The 19,437-nt window shown below is 38.4% G+C and overlaps 1 protein-coding gene across 7 annotated transcripts in view; it reads right to left on the reverse strand.

Annotated features, from left to right (window-relative positions):
- GRID2 (glutamate ionotropic receptor delta type subunit 2) overlaps positions 1-19,437 on the reverse strand; it is a 1,297,966-nt gene that overhangs the window by 106,196 nt on the left and 1,172,333 nt on the right. The window contains exon 15 of one of the 7 annotated variants that reach the window (XM_074343799.1): positions 6,875-7,134. The exons of the other annotated variants lie outside the window; for them this stretch is intronic. Coding sequence (XP_074199900.1) covers positions 6,966-7,134 — 169 coding nt within the window. The 3' untranslated portion in view covers positions 6,875-6,965. Of the gene's footprint in view, positions 1-6,874; positions 7,135-19,437 lie in introns of those variants that run through there. 7 annotated transcript variants of the gene reach the window in all.

Raw genomic sequence — 19,437 nt, forward strand, 5'->3', positions numbered from 1 at the left:
AAAATCTTTATCAGTATATTCATGTAAGACCTGGTAAAAGAGTGCATTTTCAGGAAACAGAAGTAACGGTGATTTACTTTCATAGCACCTATCTGGTGGCAGACAGATGGTTTATCCTAGGACTCTTGATTCTTAAAGCCACCGCTCCCTATGAAGCCCATCTCAGCAGGCTTCTCTTTTGATCATTTAAGCTCATAAAAGGTACTTCATGTTAGAATTATGCTTCTTCAAAGGCAGTAGATATAAGTCTTCTCCAAAGTTGTTTCCTCCTGCTTATCACTTAAGGCCAAGAAAAGCATAGATTAAAAAAAAAAAAAAAAAGAGGAAGGAAATCTAACATAAAATAATGGGAACCTGGATGTACTTGGTCAAATGGTTCCACTAGCTAGTTATTATGTCACGTTAGCTTTGTGCTTCAAAATCAGTTCAAGCACATCATTTCTTTCAAACAGCCTTTCCCTTTGCTTCTCAACCTGATTTAGATGCTCTTCTTCTCTGTTCTGTTTAAAAACCCATGGATACCCCTGACTGAACTCTTACCATGATATAATGAGTTGTTTTATTTATTTTTCTTTTCAATCACTTGGAATAGGCTAATTGGAGGCAAGAGTAATCCTATTTGTCTTTGTATTTCTGGATCCTAGGAAAGAAACCATCACATAATAGGTTTGCAATAGATGTGTGTTGAATTCATAAGTCAATTACTAACTGATGAATGAAAAGTTTATTTCATCACGAATAAAATTAAAACACCTGATATCAACCTAAAATTTGACAGTGATTTAAAGAAGTGTTCTAATAGTTAAAAATAATTTCATAATAACTTTGTTTCTTTCCTTCTTTCTTACATTAATGCTGTAGGTCCATTTTTAAAGGTAGCTGTTTTGGGGGGAAGCTTCTGGAAACGCTGTTAGGAAGCGATCTTAGTCATCTGGGAGACTACTCAGTCTTATTCTTTTCATTGTCTCATTCAGGTGAGATCCAGGGAGTCCTCAACCAAGGGTGTAAGTAACTGAAAGCTGAGGTCTACGATAAGGCAGGAAAACGATATTGACATCACAGTGCACTGACAGTGCCTTACCAGTAGCCCTACCCTGTTGCTGTCCTCTGAACTTACCTTCTAGCTGCCACATATAATTAATTCAAGAAACAGCATTTCTTGTGTGGCTTCCATATGCAGGGCACTGTTCTAGGTGCTTAACGTATTTACTGTACTCTTCAATTCACCCAAACTCCAGAGAAAAAGAACCTCTGAAACTCTTTAGCTGCTCAGATACCACTCTGAAAAATATAACTACCATTACAGTATATATGTCACATAACATACTAATTATTTACCTGTGAGTTTTTCCTTCCATACTTTAAGCTCCTCTAAGCAAACTGTTATGCATGAATTCACTGCATTCCTAAATCCAAATTCATTAAAAGTCATATAGAAGATGCTCAAACTTCTTGCATTACTGAAACTGTGTCTGGTAGCAAAAAAACTGATGTGGACTGTTACGCGAGAACAATGCTGACAATGAAGACGTAGCAGATAAAAAATAAAGACATTAAGAAAAGAAATATATTATCTCAACAGACATTGCTGACTATCAATTACATACAAAGAATTCTGGGAAATGAAACATAGGCCAGTTACTGTGCCTGCCTGTTGGGGGCTTATGGTCAAGCAAGGACACGCACACAAGTACTACATTATAAGGTTTACTCTGTTACACGCAGTAGGGCTGAGTGAGTGCAGAACACAATGACTCTAAGGAAGAAACAGTTATTAGAAACGAACCTTGGAAACTGAGTAAAACTTTATATGGGGGAGAGATAGAGATGTTTCAGAAAGGGAGTATTAAAAAACATGGTGACATGTAAATTCAGAGGGTACCTCAAAAGTAGGGTTGAGGGGAAAACAGATGTGACCATGGTAGATGAAGATGGGCATTTAAGGGGGCAGACCTATAAGAAGATACAAAAAATGTGGTACATTCAAATAATGAATGTAAAACTCAGAGCACTCAGACCTATCAAAACCAGCTTTAAAAGGTACTTTGCTGGCACCTGACTTAGGTGCTAAGTATAACAAAGAACTGATTTTGAGGTGATGGAGCACACTGGAAGCGAGGCAGTTCTTACTGCTGTCTGTGGACTAGCTTTGTGAGAAGACTGGAGGACAGGTGTATAAAAAAACCCCACCTTAAAGAGAGCGGAAGAATGTCTTGTGAAAAGCGGGGAGGATGAGTGAGGTAAGGACCTAGTGAGTTGCAGTTTGAGGAAACTCATAAGTAGGAAACGTGGGCAGCTGACAGGCCCTGATGTTGGAGATGGAGTGACTGAGCCCAAATCAAAACCCACTACTGTCTGTCAGGGAAGTGTGTCAGGTTGGTCTGTCCTTCTGAGAATAAAGATGTTTATTCAGTTTTTAATTCAGAACAGTTCTAACATGTACCCCACATACAATAATAATCTATTTAAAAGTAAACAAGATATTTAGGAAGGAGAGTATAAATTAATAATTTTGCTTTTTAATTGAGGTTTAGTTGATTTACAATGTGGTGTTAAATTAATAATTTTGGAGAAAATGAAACAAATAAATTACAATAGTATCTTGATGCCTTGATGATCTGAGGCACTATATAAATTCCAAAAGAGTAAAACTAAGCATGCATTTAGTGGTTTGTACAAAAGTTTACCAGACTGATTGATGCTTTAGCTTTCTGGCCAAGTGATGAGGAAAAAAAAAAACAACCCTAAAACACCCATGAAAGAGCATAGCATACTGTGAATAATAAAGCCAGAAAAGGAGCTAAAAAGTAAAGGACAAATTGCTATGAGGAACATGGGTACTGGACGATATGGGATGAGATCTCCTTTCTTAAGTGTTTAATTAGAATTCATCTCATTCAGACAAAATCCTAGAAAATTTTCTGCAAATAACTCTCACAGTACTATAAGAAACCTCACATCTAATCTCACGAAGATTATGATAAATCCCATTAATCACACACACACACACACACACACGTTGTTTTGTTTTAGCGTCTGTTAAAATTTGTGTTTTAGGTACTTTATATCTGCTCTTCGCTGAATCCTCACGATAACTAGTTTACACGTTGGGTTCTATTATCCTCATGATACGGGTAAGGAAATTGAGCCTCTGAAGAGCTGAGCTAATACTGAACATCATATAATGAGCAGCAGAGTGATAGTAGATCTGACCCAAATCACCAAAGCCTCAAAGGTCATATTTTCCAGGACTGATTTCTCTATTTTCATGTCTTCATCTGCCTCAATATGTACCTCCTATAGGTTTCCCATCCCATTAAATGACAACTCTACTGTCTGGTTGTTCACACCATCAGCCTTGGAGTCATACTTGACTCTTCCCTTTCTTTCAAACCTCACATCTAATCTGTTAGCAAGTTCTGTTTTATTTGTTCAGAATGGGACCACTTCATATACCCTTTGCTCCGCCATTATGGCCCAAGTCACAATCACATGTTACACAAGCTTTCCTAATTGGTCTCCTTGCTTCCACTTTGTCCACTATCATTTGCCACAACCAAGCATTCACTGTGATCTTTTTAAACCTTGATTCAGACAGCACTATTTCTCTGCTCAAAGCTTTCTAATGTCCTTCCATCTCATTCAAATTAAAACTAAAGTCCATATTATCCAGCAATTCCACTTCTAGGTATTTATCTGAAGAAAATCAAAACACTAACTTGAAAGATATCTGCACCTCCTTGTTCACTGCAGCTTTATTTACAATAGCCAAGATGTGAAAGCAATCTAAGTGTTCCCCAATGGATAAGTGGATAAAGAAAATATCATATCAGCCATAAAAAGAATGAAATCTTGTCATTAATGATAACATGGATGGATCTTGAGAGCATTAGGCTGAATGAAATAAGTCAGATAGAGAAAGACAGATACTATCTGTCTTCCACTTATTATGGAATCTAAAAAAAAAAAAGAAACAAAAAAGCAAAACAAAAAACTGAGCGCATGGATTCAGAGAACAGAGCAAATCGGTAGTTGCCAGAGGTGGGGGATGGGGGGTGAGATGGGTGAAGGGGGTCAAGAGGTACAAATATCCAATTATAAAGTAAATGTCATGGGGATGTGATGTGTGGCATCATGACTACAGTTAATAGGAATGTTTTGTATATTTGAAAGTTGCTAAGATAGCAGATCTTAAGAGTTCTCATCCCAAGGAAAAAATTCTGCAACTATGTGTGGTGATGGATGTTAACTAGACTTTGGTCATCATTTTGCAGTATATACATATACTGGACCATGCTGTACATCTGAAACTAATATGTCAATTATGTCTCAATAAAAAAAGATTAAAAAAAGCAAAGACATTGGCTTATAAAGTTGTATGTGACCTGGCCCTGGGCTACCTCTTTGACTGCAGCTCCCACCACTTCCCCTCTTACTTGCTGGGCTCTACACCTGTACTACTCCTTGAGCGTGCTAATTATGCCCATTTCAGGGCCTCTGCATTGCCAGTCCTTCCGTCTGAAATGTTCTTCCCAAGATATCTACATGGCTTGTTCCTTCACCGCCTTCAGGTTTCTGCTGGCCTGTCACTTAGACAGTCTATCCTCGACCACTCTATGCAAATGATTAACCACTGACCCACATCCCACCCAACTCATTTTCCCCCTTATCTTGATTATTGTCCTTCATAGCATGAGAATGCAGGTTCCATCAAAGTAGGATTTTTTTGGTCAGAAATATTTGTAATATTTGATATATGAAAAAGGGTTATCACAAATAGCCTAGACCAAAGCAGTCTTTCAGATCTTCTCAGTGGGACACCATACATAACTACTTCATATATAAGAAAAATTTTACGTGAGACCACTAATACCTTAGAGTTTTAGATTGCCTTCTTGAAATACAGGCTCAGGGAAACTGAGGAAAGAGATTTTCTAGCCAAAAATTAAGTAATATGAATAATGACACATATAAAATATTTACAGACTGAGGTCTACATAAATGCCCCTCCTATCATGAAGCCTTTCTTTCTAGAGTCCTCTATCTCCTTGGTATTCCAGTAACGCATTATCTACGTCTTATGGCTCTTACTTCAGGGTCATATTATATTTCTATACATGTATATACGTATGTATATGAGTCTGCCAGACCGCATACCTGTTCAAGTCCTTCACACAAAAAGGCTGCCAGCAGAAGCAGACAGAAGCGCTGCTCTCACACAGCATCCAAGTGTAACCCAGCTCAGGAGAGCAGCATTCTCACCTGGGCTGCAGCATGGCTCCAGGGTAGTGAGGGCTGTGGGAAAACTGGCTCTGCTTTGACTTTCAAGTGATGACACCCTTGGTGTCATGTGTGTTGATGTGTGTTTTTATGGTTGAGCTTGGGCAGCCAAAATGCTACCTTCAAATGGTTTTGGGGACACTAGCAGATGCAGTATCTTGAGAGGACTCTTCATGAGCACACAAAATAACCCACCTAAGGAATCCCATAAAATAACAGTGTGAAACATTGAAGGGAGGCTGCGGGTCCTAAGTTCTGTGGGGCACTGAGTTAGTGAATTTGAAGTTCCTAAAGATGGTGTGGCCTTGCTGACACTCCCAGTTGGTGAGATCCAGAGAAACTTGGATTATAATAGCATGAGAAAACCACCTGATGGTAAAACTCAGAACTAGCCTTCATACCAAACCAAACCATCTGTTTCAAAGTTTGCCTCGTAGTTGTTCCATTTATCTGTGGCTGTCTATGGCAACGTGCTAAAGCACCACGAGTTCTCTCTCTGTATCTGTTTAGGGCAGAGAGAGACATGCTTGTAAGGGACTTGCCTTTTATTAATGGAGATTGCTTCCTGATTTAGTACTTAAATCAAGCTGTGTTCTCAGTTAGTTAAATGAAATAGTTCATGTTTTGCGGGCAGTGTAGCTAGACTCTAATTGTTTTGTTTTCTAAGAAAAAGCACTCTTCTTTTCCTTCATGAGGGATTTATTTGATTTGATACTATTGGACAAAGAAATTACAGAGACAACACTTTTTTGAGTGAGTAGAGTTTTTTTTCAAAAAAAAGTTATTTTTAAATCTAATATCAACTCTCATGCTACTAAAAACATTGTTGTCAATGTGAAAAATGAAGAGATTTGCTATTCCTCTCTTTTCAAGACAGCTTGAAAACACCCTGCTACCTTTTCCCAATTAGATTTCAAGCCTTGCTGAGCCTGAGCAAGACTTTTGAGCTCTGCCTCTCTCACTGTTAATTTATCTGTTTTGAAGAAATATTCTCAGGAGCTTTCTTTAGCAGCAGATTAAGGGAGAGCTTACCCTACGGCAAAAAAGAAAATCACTGAAAACTCCAAGAGATTTTTAATTTCCTTTATCAAATCACCATTTATTAACAATCTATTGTGAGGCAGGCACTGTTCTAGGTTCTGGGTATATAGCCATGAATAAAACAGAAAATAATAATCCCTGCATACTTTGGGAAGGATATAGGTAAACAAATGCACATGTAATATTTATACGACGTCAGATGGTGGTAGTGCCATGGAGAACAACAAAGCAGAGACAGGCGCTGGGGAATACTAGGGTTGGGAGGGACAGGCTTGCAATTTTAAGTAGGTTGGTCAGTGATGGCCTCAATGGGTAGGTGATGTTTTAGCAAAGACCTAAAAGAGATGAGGGAATAAGTCATTTAGACAGCTGGGCAAAGAACAAGAGCTTTTTTGGCAGAGGAAAAGTAAGTGCAGAGGTATTGAAGCAGGAAACTGCCTGGAGTGTTCCTTAAACAGCAAGGAAGCCAGGGCGGCCAGAGCAGAATGAGCAAGGGGGAGAGTGGAAGAAGCTGAGGCCAGAGGCCACAGACACAAAATGGGGATTCATACGCTGTAGGACCACTGAGATAAATTTATTTTTGATTATGAGAGGGCAAAGTCACTGGAGAACGAACAGAGCTGAGCTGTGATCATGCTTCAGTTTTACAAGATCTCTCGCTGTTTTGTTGAGGAGAGGCTGTAAGGGAGCAAGAGTGGAAGCGGGGTTGCTGCCGTTTGAGACTGACTGTACAGTTGGTTCTCATTATACACAGTAGTGATGGTCCATAATGTTGCCACATACGCTGAATTAACGAATACTGGACCACTGCTCCTAGGGGAAATACAGGGGTAGGATCCTGTGAGCCTCTGGTCACAACATTTTCATCAACAGATCAATACATAACCTTGTTTTAGGATTATTTCTGTCTAAAGACATTTTATTTAATATGTACTGTTTGAGTCACTAACTTTGAACTCACTGCCAACATCACTGTAACTTAAGCCTGAATGAAGCTTACCTAGCACACTTATTTTCTCTCTGACACATGCCATAGCCTTCTTGTACTTAGGAATCCTAGGCCCGGAATCCTACTTCAGCACGATTCAGGGCCATTTTACATAGCAAAATCACCAAAAAAAAAAAAGTGCACAAAAATACAAAGAACATGACACTTGGCAGACTACAGAAAAGACACTTGCTTCTGTATGAGAGAGAAAACAAGATGGCGGTGAGTCCCCCTGTTGACCTTAGCTGGGAACTTGAGTGTCAGGCAACTCACTCTGCCCATGTCTGCTTATGACTGTGAAAGTGTGGCAAGTATTGATTTTAGGGATACACATTAATTTCAGTAAGTAAGTGAATTCTCAGGTACAAAAAAGTGAATAATGAGGTTCTACTGCAGTATTTTGTTGAGGGGCAATTTTTCATTTTGTTTATACATGTCTTGTGACATCTTTTGTCCTGGACTCTTTTCAAGAATATTTGTCTAGCAAACAGCCTGGGGAGATAAAGGCAGATTTTTTTTTTTTTTTCCCTGACTAGACAATAGAAATAATGTCTCCCTCTTGGGCAAAGTTTAGGCAGGCTTCCTAGCAGTCCCCAAGTAAGACTGGATGTTTCTAAACCCACTGTGTGAGCAGGCTCCCTCTGGACCTGCTTCTGCCTTATCTCCATAGGACCTGGGGGCAAGGAAAACCTGAAAACATGAAGCTCATGTCGGTCACTCTGCCATGAGTAGTCAAGTTCTTCATTTATGATCCAGGAGTCTTGTGTCTTCCGCCAGCATCAATGAAACTGTGGCAGGGCAAACTTGGTACTTGCAAATAGGATAAAATCTCAGACATTTCCTAATTCTTGACATATAATTTAAAAATTTGATTCTTAAAGTTGTTTGCTTACGAGTTGAGGGGCAGATGCATGTCTACTGCCCATTCAATAGATAGTATTTCTCCCATTCTTAATAGGAGCTTCAACTAAAATAATAAATGATTTAGTCCACAGTAATTTCTAATGCACAAATATCTACCTGAATTAAATAGTGCCTCTTTTATTTTTCTTTCACTACAAAATTATAGAGAATGTTCTTTTTTTTTCTGACTGCAAGCACTGTCTTGTAATATAAAACTTATTTCGGTGACTACCTGTGTCTCTTGGCAAGTCAAAATAACACCACTTAAATGTGGTTTCACTTGAAGAAAAAATGGTATAACTTGAGAAATAACCATAATTTTACATATATAGGAGCTATTTTGACTGAGATAGCATTCTAACTGACATTAAAACACTGAGTAAATGTAGTTAGGAATATAGGATACCCCTGCTTTTCACATGAGACTACTCTTTGTTAGAAATAATTCATATGGATAATGTTCTAAAATTCAACTCTAATTATTCCAGAGCGCCCCCCCCCTTTTTTTTTCACAAAGCCCTCCAACTCTGGATCATAAAAAAGAATCACGGATAGTGCTTTATTTTTGACACTATTATCATAATAATGCTGGTATTGTAAATGTAAAATAATGAATCATATATTAAAGCTACTTTTTAGTAAATCAGAGATTCTATTATGAAAAGGGGCCATTATAGCCTTCCTTTAAATCATTTAGTACAAAAGGGTCAAATCTCTTATCTTGATAAGGTTTTCAACTTATCAAGAACTAGTTTCTGCATCCTCAGTACTGAGCCCTCTTAACAGTGAAGTCTAATTTAAAATTTAACAGAGATTGAGAAAGGAATGGAAATTCCCACCGATGACCCAGCTAGGTTTGGGTCTGCACTCTGCCTATAAATCTTCATTTTATCTCCTCTTTCTGATGTCTTATTCTAGACTGCCAGTCATCTAGTGCAAAGAAATTTACGGCAAAATGTAAAATCTAAAAAGCCTAAAACGTGTAATATAACCTTCCATTCATCACCCCTTTTGTAAGGCATGACATCTATCAAATTAACATTTTCTTTTTAATTTCAGAGCCTTCTTTTTGACAAATTGAACTTCAGTGTGTATAATATTTTTTAATTAAGTAGGATATGATGCCCATATCCCCTAAATATACAGAAAAGATTACTAGTGATTTGTGCATAGGTAATCTGTTTTTTTCAGCCTATACCCACAAGGGAAGAAGGTGTGATGACAGTTTTGAATACAAGCAGTAGTAATCTGGCTCATCCCCACCCGTAAGTGTGGGACCTCCAGCCTCTTTAAGTTTTCCTTTCAATTAGTTTTGGGAATCATCTGTGAAAGTTTTACGTGGACTCCTGTAGTTTCAGCAGCCATGTGGCCCTTTCCCTCCAATTCTCCAGTTCTTGCCTTTTTTTTTTTTTTTTTTCCCACCTGATCCTAAGACTTTCGGACCTAAAAGTCTCATAAATGTGCCTCCTTCACGCAGCCATTGCTGCCACTGCTGCTGTCCAGGTTGCTGTGCTGGACTGTCGGCTGCGAGGGCTGCTACTGCCCCTGGGCGGGCACTGCATTATGCCTGTTTGTGCCCCTGTTTCAGCGAGTGCTCCAGTACCTTGGGGTCTCCATGGAAATGTGGAGAACACCTTATCCATTGTGTCATTCTCTGCTAACTGGCCAAAAAGCTTTGTTAACGTGTGGTCTCGAGTTCCTGCACAAATTTAGGTAAAAATAGTTTTTAGTTGCTTTGTTCAGTTTCTCTATTTGAAAAAGTTCACTGGAGACTGAGCATGATGAAATACTAAAATTGTTCTTGCCGCCTGACAATGAAGACATTGCTGTTGGGCTGAGACTCTGCATCCCTTATGAGTAATTCTTTCCCTGGAGGCAACTAAATGATTCTGGTCACCAATTCTGATGTAGGGTGTGGGATTTTCCCATATCACAAGCAATTCTCAGACACCATCTGGGTGTTGTATATTTCAACTCAGATTTTACACTACCTACCCGGAGACAGCATCAGATTCCTCAGGTTAAGGGCTCAGTCTCACAAGACTCCCCCCACCACCCCGCCCCCGCCACACCACTTCAGATGCCAATCACAAGTCCAGACTGTGCTTCTGACCTATGGCTATAGACTGGAGGTTCCAATAACCACCTCCCACCCCCCAACCTCTTTGAGTTTGATTAATTCGCTAGAGTGGCTCACAGAACTTAGAGAAATGGTTTCACTCCTGGATCACTGGTTTATTACAAAAGGATGTAACTCAGGAACAGCCAGATGGAAGAGGTGCATAAGACAAGATACGGGGAAAGGGCACAGAGATTCCATGTCCTCTCCTGCGCGTCACTCTCCCCAAATCTGCACATGTTCACCAATCTGGAAGTCCTGCCCTTTTGAGTTTTTAAGAAGGCTTCATTACATAGGTACGATTGATTAAATCATTGGCCACTGGTGATTCATCCAACTTCCAGCTTCTCTACCCTCCCCAGACAGAAGGGGGATGGGACTGAAACTTTCAACCCTCCAAAAAAGGTTGGCTTTCCTGGCAATCACCCCACATTCATAGGAGCAGCTGAAAAGTCACCTCATTAACACAATAAAAGACAGTTTCTGTTGCTCTCATCAAAAGTTTTAGGAGCTCTGTGCCAGACAAACACCAAATATATTTCTCAGTATAAATCACAATAGTAACTTGGAATCTGAATGCAATACAGATCTTTCTTGACTTATGATGGAGTCATATCCTGGTAAACCAATCTTAAGTTGAAAATATTTTAAGTCAAAAAGGCATTTAATACACTTAACCTCCCAAACATCATAGCTTAGCCTAACCCCCCTTAAATGTGCTCAGAACACCTACATTTGCCTATGGTGGGGCAAAATCATCTAACACAAAGCCTATTTTATATCAGAGTATTGAGTATCTCATGTAGTTTATTGAACACTGTCCTGAAAGTGAAAACCAGAGTGCTTGTCTGGGTTCAGAACAGCTGTTAAGTATGTTGGTGGTCTACCCCCATGTCCCATGGCTGACTGGAGCTGTGACTCGCTGCCCCTGCCCAGCATCATGAGAGAATACAGTACTGCATATTGCTAGCCCAGGATGAGTGCAAAATTCCAAATTCCAAGTATGGTTTCTACTGAAAGTGTACCATTTGCACCACCTTAAAGTTGAAAAACTGCTGAGCTGAACCATGGTGATGGGGATCATTTGTATAGTCTTGATGGCCCATTTCACTGGCTTTCCAGACTACTAGTAGGGTCTCGTGGTTAAGAGCACTGACTCTGGAGCCAGACTGTGGAGGTTTAAACAACAGTTCCATCACTTGCTGATTCTATGATCTTGGGCAAGTCACTTAACCTCCAGTTAATCTCCAGTTCTTTCATCTGTAGCATGGGGTAGTTAGGAGGACAAAAATAGTCATATACGTAAAGCTCTGTGAATGCCTAGCTATAGGGTGCCCTATATAGGCTTTGCTATTACAGTTACTCAAGCGGTATTATTTCAATGCTAAATAGCACCACTTTAGTAACTACTGAAGTTCCTACAACTTTATTCCAGTGCCTATTGACTACACTACAGATTTGTCTAATTTATCTCCTTCTCCACCTTTGAAACCTTTGATTAACCATAGCGTGCTGTCATCATATCTCAATTACCTTTCTCAATGAAGGTGTTGGAATCAGTCCCATAGGTTAGTCTAAAATACAGGGTTTCTCATGCTCTAAGAGTTATCAAATATCATATTAGGATATTACCCTGAGATACAAGTGGTAAACATATAGTCTTTTTTTCTGCTCCTGAAATTCCTATCACCACCAGAAGAAGGTAAGAGCAATAACCTTTTGGTGTAGTATCCCAGTGGAAGTAGAAATGAATAGTCCATTTCAGCTCAATACTCATTCCGAAACGATCCAGGTCACTGACTCGGTACAAATGAAGTTCCTCTCTGCTTCAACTCAATTACTAATGAACATCCTGATTGCCCTCAAAAGTAAATTGGCAGTTGTATTAGGTTCTACAAGAAATTTGTACCTTAGGCAATCCAACTATAGATTTCCGCCCTCAGTGTAGCTTCCAGATAGTTCCCCAAGGAGACACTTAAGTAGAACACTCTGAATAAGAACACTATCACAGTAAAGAAACAAATAAGAACCAATGCTCTGAATATGAGTTCTCTGAAGTCTGGGGCAGAGGTGATTGGAAATAGAGATCAGATTTTTTTCCCCCTAAATTTGTGCTTGACCCTTTGAGTAGATGGTTGAATCAAAGAGTGTGTCATATTTATACTTTTATTTATTTTTTTCATCCAGGAAAGACACTATGGTAGAAGGCATCTCTGTCCTACCAAATCTAATACTGCCATGACAGAATATTGATAGTAGAGAAAATTTTTATGGTTTGGTGGGAAATGTTTCATCCATAACAGTGGTTCAAAGTCATTTGGTTGATCTACAGTTTAACATAAGCATTCACTCAATATCTGTAACACACATACTACGTCCTAAGTATTATATAAGATACACAATATTCTAAACACATTAAAGTATTATTATAATTACTATAAAGATAAAATGAGTTTCTACTAAGATACAAACAAGAAAGAAGAAGCGGCACAGAATTGTAAGGAAATAGTATATGAAAGGGGACAAAAATATGACTAAAATATCACCTGAAGATAGGGCTAGCTAAAGAAGAATTTCTTATTTTTAAATAGGTGCCATTGTTATCAGTGTACACCCTGCTAGGCAGAGTTACTCAGATGCCAGACTTCTGTACATACCACAATCCCAAAGAGTACCAGTGACAATGTACTGAAACCTTTCTCCTGCTGGGGCAGTAAAACATCTGTGAGAAAAAACACACCTTCAAAATGACCTGAAAAAGAACTGATCATATGAACTTTTCTGAAGAAGTGGTTAGCAGAAAAAGGTTTAAAAAACTTGAACATTTATGTGATATTTCATTGAAATGACAGCTAGAATTAATTGCCTCTCCTTTTCACAGCTATCCTTTTTAGTACGGTAATTATAAATCAAATATGTGGAGGGAAATGCATGACTGGGAGTGCGGAATGTAGTGTGCAGTGTGTGTATGTGTGTGTGTGTGAAGGAGGGTGTATGAGTTTGTGCAAACTGTGATGTGTGTATGCAGATGAGGAATTTAATTTTGTGATGAGCAAATCTGCTAAAATTCTCACTTCTATTTATTGGTGATTTATCTTAAAATTTCCACTGTGTAATCTCTGTATATACTTTGTTTTATTAGATAAAAGCACTTGCATGTTGATGAACAGACTAAATTAATTTTATTTATAACTTAGACATAATCACTTGCAGCAGTTCTAAGCTGACATAATGATTTTTCAAAAATAGTAATTGGGTTAATCAATACAAATAAATTACATAATACATCTTAGGGGTTTTTCTAGTCCCCCAATCGTCACACTTTATGGTACTTGTTATTTTTGATGTCTCCATACACTGTGGAATATAATTAAGATTGAAAATATTTAGTAATTAATGGAAAATGAATTTAAATTTTTTGCACATAAACAGAATATATTTATCCTTCCTAACACATTAATTAGGAAGAGAAACACTTCACTAGAATGACTACTGACTGCAATAAACCTTTTCTTCCTCTGAGAGGAATAACTGACATTTAGAAACAACAATCTTTATTATTATAAAGTAAAATAGATATTTTAACAAAATTGATAATACTTTAAATTTGCTTGGATACAGTGACGATATGTATTTAAATATTTTTAAGATATATTCTGCATACCTCCTGAGTCATCATGATTTTTTATTTAAAAATCTCAAGACTCATTTTTAATATTCTCAGGGCATTCTTTTAATAGAAAATATATTTATGAGTATTAAATTTATGCTAATAAACATATTTCTCAAATAAAAAAAATTCTGAATTCCAGCAGTGTATATTTCACCATAATGATTTTTCTGCCTATAAATACAGAGTTATGCTAATAGTCAGATGGTCTGTGAAGAATCAATAAATACCAAAAAACTATTAATATTTGTAAGGAGTTTATAACAATGAATAGATCAGATGATGAGGGACTTAGAATAATTTAAGCTGCCTAAAATTGTTCAAATATGATTTCATTATAAGGATTCTAGCAGAATTAAAATAGCAATCCTTCATTTCAGGGATTTAAATAACATTCAAATTGTACATAATTTCTTTAGAAGAAATTAGATCTTATTTCTGGAATAAGCAAATATATGACCTAGATCTTTTGGCTTTTTGGGGGGAGTTATAATTTCTTTTAAATTTGAGTTTCCAAATTGTGGGTCTGTTAGGTGGTGGTTTTCTATATATACCATAATTTTTTGAATATTACTTTAGAAAAATACACTAAGGAATATATGCACTGAGGTAAGTTCATAAAGCTACATAAATGTCCCGTTTATAAACAATACAGCTTGGCTTTTTCTGTTTTTCTCATGTGTGGCATTAATGAAAATGCTTCTGATTTCCATGTTTTATTAATTTACTTTTGAAAAGAGCTTTGGTATACTAACTGCTGTGGCTTATTTAATCACTTTATGCTTTATGCAAGTCTTGAAATTGAAGGAATTTCTAAGGAAGTCCACCTCTAGATCCTGGTGTTCTTTGATTCTAAAATCAGTTTCCATGGCACTTCTTCAGTGTGCAGTTCTGAAGGATGGTTAGAGACCAAATTGAAGGAAAGCGCAGGCAGACGACACAGATCTTCTGCTGGGTAACATGCTCAGTGGTCGACCAAGAATAAGAAAGGAGTAATGTGTCTGGGGTTTTGGTTAGATCCTTAGAGCTTTCATTAAATTTTTTTTGGTCAAGGTGTATGTTTCTATTATGTTCTTTGTTATTTCAGTACTGGATTTCATGCCAAAACTCAATGACAGTTTCCACAGAGCCTATCTGAATCCCAGATTACTGAAAAGAAGTATGTAATACGCACTTATTTGCCAACACCGGGATGGTGAAATTTTCAACCAGTTCCTTATCTTCAAAAAACGTATTACATTTTTCTTCGTGGGTTTTTGAACTCTATATGCCTATTTTATAATCCTATATTTTGCTGGCCTTTTAAAGCATCCATTTATATGCATTTATTCTATTTTTACTCTCTTGTATCTATTGTTTTATCAGGCAGTTTCAATATTCTGGTACTACATATGCTTTCCCCTTACTCAGGCACTGTAGTCTGTAATAATAGCAATCAAGGCAGTTCATTCTGACAAATGTGTGTCAGAAAAAGCCTGCTGTGACTTTGAAATATTGAAAGTGACTGATAACATAATGTGTGAAGCAGAATAAATGCATACAAATGGAAGTTTTAGCTGAGCAGTCAAAGAATGAACTAAATAGTGTCAGAACTCAGGCCTGAAAGCTCTGGGTGCCAGTGGTTACAATGGCAAATTACTAAATGCACTTTGCAAAGTGTTTTATGAATAAAGCAGGGGCCAGAGCATTATCATTTCTCTCTGTGCTCAGGCTTCTGCAGGAAGCACAAAAAAGTGATGTTCCCTTAAAAACCTTCTGGTTTGGGAAGCCACATGGTGTTTAAGAGGAAGATAAAGGCCCTGAAGGACCAGTTGGGAAATATGATAAAAGAGAGGACGTGGTCACTGAATGGAGAACGTGAAAATGTTGGCTACTGGACAGACAGACACGTGTGCTACAATACATCCACTTATTGAGAAACATGGGAAATAAAAGAAAAGGCCTGGATTGGCAATTTGCTAAAGCCTGTCCTTATTTTTAAAAGCTTACTGATATTTAAAGTGGAGTCCTCTGAAGAAAGGCTAATAAAGATAAATCCTTTTAATATTTGAACATCGCATAGATGGCAAATAAAGTTTTCACGTGTGAGACTCTCCGACTTTACATATTTCTTGCTAACTCCTGTTTAGCCTCGTGTGGAGCTTCTAATAAAATCGGACACGTTGACTTCACAGAGGTTCCAGCAGGGACTGGAATCTCACCCAAGGGATGAGCCACATCCTTTTGCACTAGAGAGAGCTTGACTAAGGAGTCACGTAATGGGGTAAAAAAAACCCCAAACCTAAAGCCTCCCTCTCTTTTCCTCCATTTCCCTTCCTTCCTCCTCTCTCTCCCTCCCCTACTTCTCTCTCCGAGCTAACTATATTTAGAAGGTAGTTTATTCCTCCTCAGGGATGTCAAGGCTAGAGGTACACATTAAGAGGGTTTGTGAGTATTCTGTCAGCAAATTTCACACATACAAAACAGAACACTTCTGGACAGTGTTATAAATATAGGTATTACAGCCTATGCCTCAATCCCTGTTCTTTTTAGAAGTGTGAACGAATTTAGTGTTCTCAGATCTCAGAGTTCAAGAGTCCAAGCCTGAGACACACTCGTGTTGGCAGGTGCCTTAGGAGATGTTGCCAAATATATTAACTAATGAAAATGGAATTTGCCTTCTCTGCCAGGATAAATGTGGCTGCTCTGAGAAGACTAACCACCGGGGTGGAAATGCGATGGTGTGGGGAGGCTCAGAGATCATTGTAACACCTTTGTCCTCATCCTTTGTCCTACAGCTGTTTTTGTTTGTTTGTTTGTTTCCACATTGTTTTTTCATGTCTCAAGATGACTTTACCCACCTCCATTTCAATGTTTTTTAGGTTGCTATCATCTCTTGTTTGGATTATTGCAATAAATTTCAGCTTGGTCTCCCAGCTGCTAGAGTCCTGCTTCCAGACAATCAATAATTAACATTGCAGGTGGAGTAAATTTTATAAAATGTAAGCTATTTAATCTCACGTAAAAATATCTCTGATGGCGTCCTGTCAACCTCAGATCAAGATCAAGTCTGAACTCTTCGACCGGGCATCTCGGGCCCCTGCGAAGGAGGTGAGATTTCCTCCAGTGAAGCCCTGCGTACCTCCCTGGGCTCATCTGCTGCCACAGCTCACTCATACTCATTCCCCGGTGCTTCCTCCTCCTGCTCCTTCTGTTGTAGCGCGTGCTTCACTTCAGCAGCTGTGCTAATCTGCTGGGGCTGCCGTGACAAAGTAGCTTAAGCCACAGTAATTCATTTTCTTCTAGTTCTGAAGGCTAGAAGTCCTAGATCAGGGAGTCGGCAGGGCTGACTTCCTTTGAGGCCTCTCTCCTTGGCTTGTAGATGGCTTCCCTACTGTACCTTCATATGATCTTTCCTGTATGTATTTGCAGCCTATCCTCCTCTCCTTAGAAGGACATCAGTCAGATTGGATTGCGCTTGCCCTAGTGACTTCACTTACCTTAACTACCTCTTTAAAGGCCCTATATCCAAATGCAGTCACATCCTGAGGTCCTGGGGATTAGAACTGCAGCACAGGAATTCTGGGAATACACAATTCAGTCCATAATATCAACTGACACCAATTGCTCTTTAAATTGTTCAGCATCAGTTTCACTGGGAAGCCTTCCTGATACTTTTCACCAGAGTCCTTTATCTACTGCTTGTGTTCCCAGAACACAAATCACACTGAACAGAAAATATTCCATCCACTTGTTTACCTTTCCTCCTAGACAGTAAGCAGCTTGGAGGCTGGGACTGTGTGTGGTTCACAGCTGCAAACCACTGCCAGAGAGAGTGTCTGGCACACAGCAGGTGGTTAATAAATACTTGTTGAATGGGACAAAGCACTGCTAGTTTCTGTTTTTTCCTTCTCTTTTCAGATCAATTTACTTAACCTTGGAACATATTAGGCACACTACATATGGCTGACTCCACAGACTTCAGTATGGATTCTCCTTTTAGGTTAACTTTAAAATTCTTACTGCATTTTAAAACTTATTTTTCATGTTAGCCCTGTAGTATGACCATATCAAAACAGGCATGCAAATGGGGATATTGAGGTAATTTTCAAGATCCCCCCTCGCATGTTCTGCCTGATAGCAGCTGCATGGATTTCCAAAGTGTAAAAATACAGAAGAAATGAAAGCATTTGAATTTAAAACCATCTTGACCAGGTGTTTCATTGTGGAGCCTCTCTGCTGTATTCAGCATAAGCTCCACCAAGAGACCTCAGCCTTTTGGAACTCTTCCTGTGCAATTCCACAGTTCTGAATTTTAAGTCCCATGTTATCAAAAGAATGACTCCCTTGTGCTGCCTGCAGACCTGGTGATGCACACAAGGTCATTTTTGGTGGAGAAGAAAAGGAACATTCTAACCAGTGGGAACACATCAATTGGTTGTCTCCTGTCAAGAGTTAAGATGGATTTTCATCGTTGGCAAAGGATGTGAGAAACTCTGAAGGTGGGATGTAATGGCCCATTATTTAAATCTTTCCTGAAGGGATTTCTCTACCATCTTTTGTGAGATTATTCAGAATCTGTATCCTAGAGGTAGCCAGTTTTTCAGAGAAATGATTTTACAGACGGTGGTTACAATGGCTATTGGAGACCTCAGATGGTCACCTTCATATCCGAATAAGACAGAGTCTGATGATTTTGTATTCAATAGGCTGGCTCCACAAGTCTTTGTTTCAGAACGGGCTTTTTTTTTTTGGCAGTATGTATATGAAAGGTTTCAAGGAACAACTCCTTTTAAAGATTTGTTTGTTACCCTTTTTATTTTAATCAGTGATAACACAGAAAAGCTTTGCTTGAAGATTTTTTAAAAGCTTCTCTTTGAACAGGCTACTTTTCTCTTTTTTTTTTTTTCATTTTTCAACATGTTCTGAAGGTCAAAAAGTTCTCAGATTTAAAGTAGGACATAGAATTCTGCATAAAACATCCCAAAGGACTTTTTTTTTTTTTTTTTAAATGTAAGGAATGTGAAAGGAGAGTCAGCAGCAGCTGCTTAGAAACTTAGTACTGAGGCTTTAAAGCACCGAGTTGCTTAAAAGAGGAAGCAAGACCGAGGGTCTTGTACAGCAAGTTGCTTACACATTTTATTATGTTTTTTGGTCCTTTCCCCTACCTTCGATCCTCCACAGTAATTTAGAGTAAGGGATATGCAATTCCAAGACTTTTTAGACTTCAGAAAAAAAATACTTGGGCGATTTGACCAAGGTTGTTCAATTTTTATTTTAAGTAAAGACATTTTAAAAAGCTGAGCTCATTTCCTAAGTGATAGGCTATTTAATTCTCCAAATGTAAGCAGGATATCACGTCAGAACAAGACAGATCTTTAAACTGAATGCATGGAGTTAACATCTGACTACACTGTCTCCCCTTTGGCCTCAATTTACACTGGACCAGTGAACATC

This window comes from Camelus bactrianus, chromosome 2 (genome assembly GCF_048773025.1).
Source record: "Camelus bactrianus isolate YW-2024 breed Bactrian camel chromosome 2, ASM4877302v1, whole genome shotgun sequence".
Lineage (NCBI taxonomy): Eukaryota > Metazoa > Chordata > Mammalia > Artiodactyla > Camelidae > Camelus > Camelus bactrianus.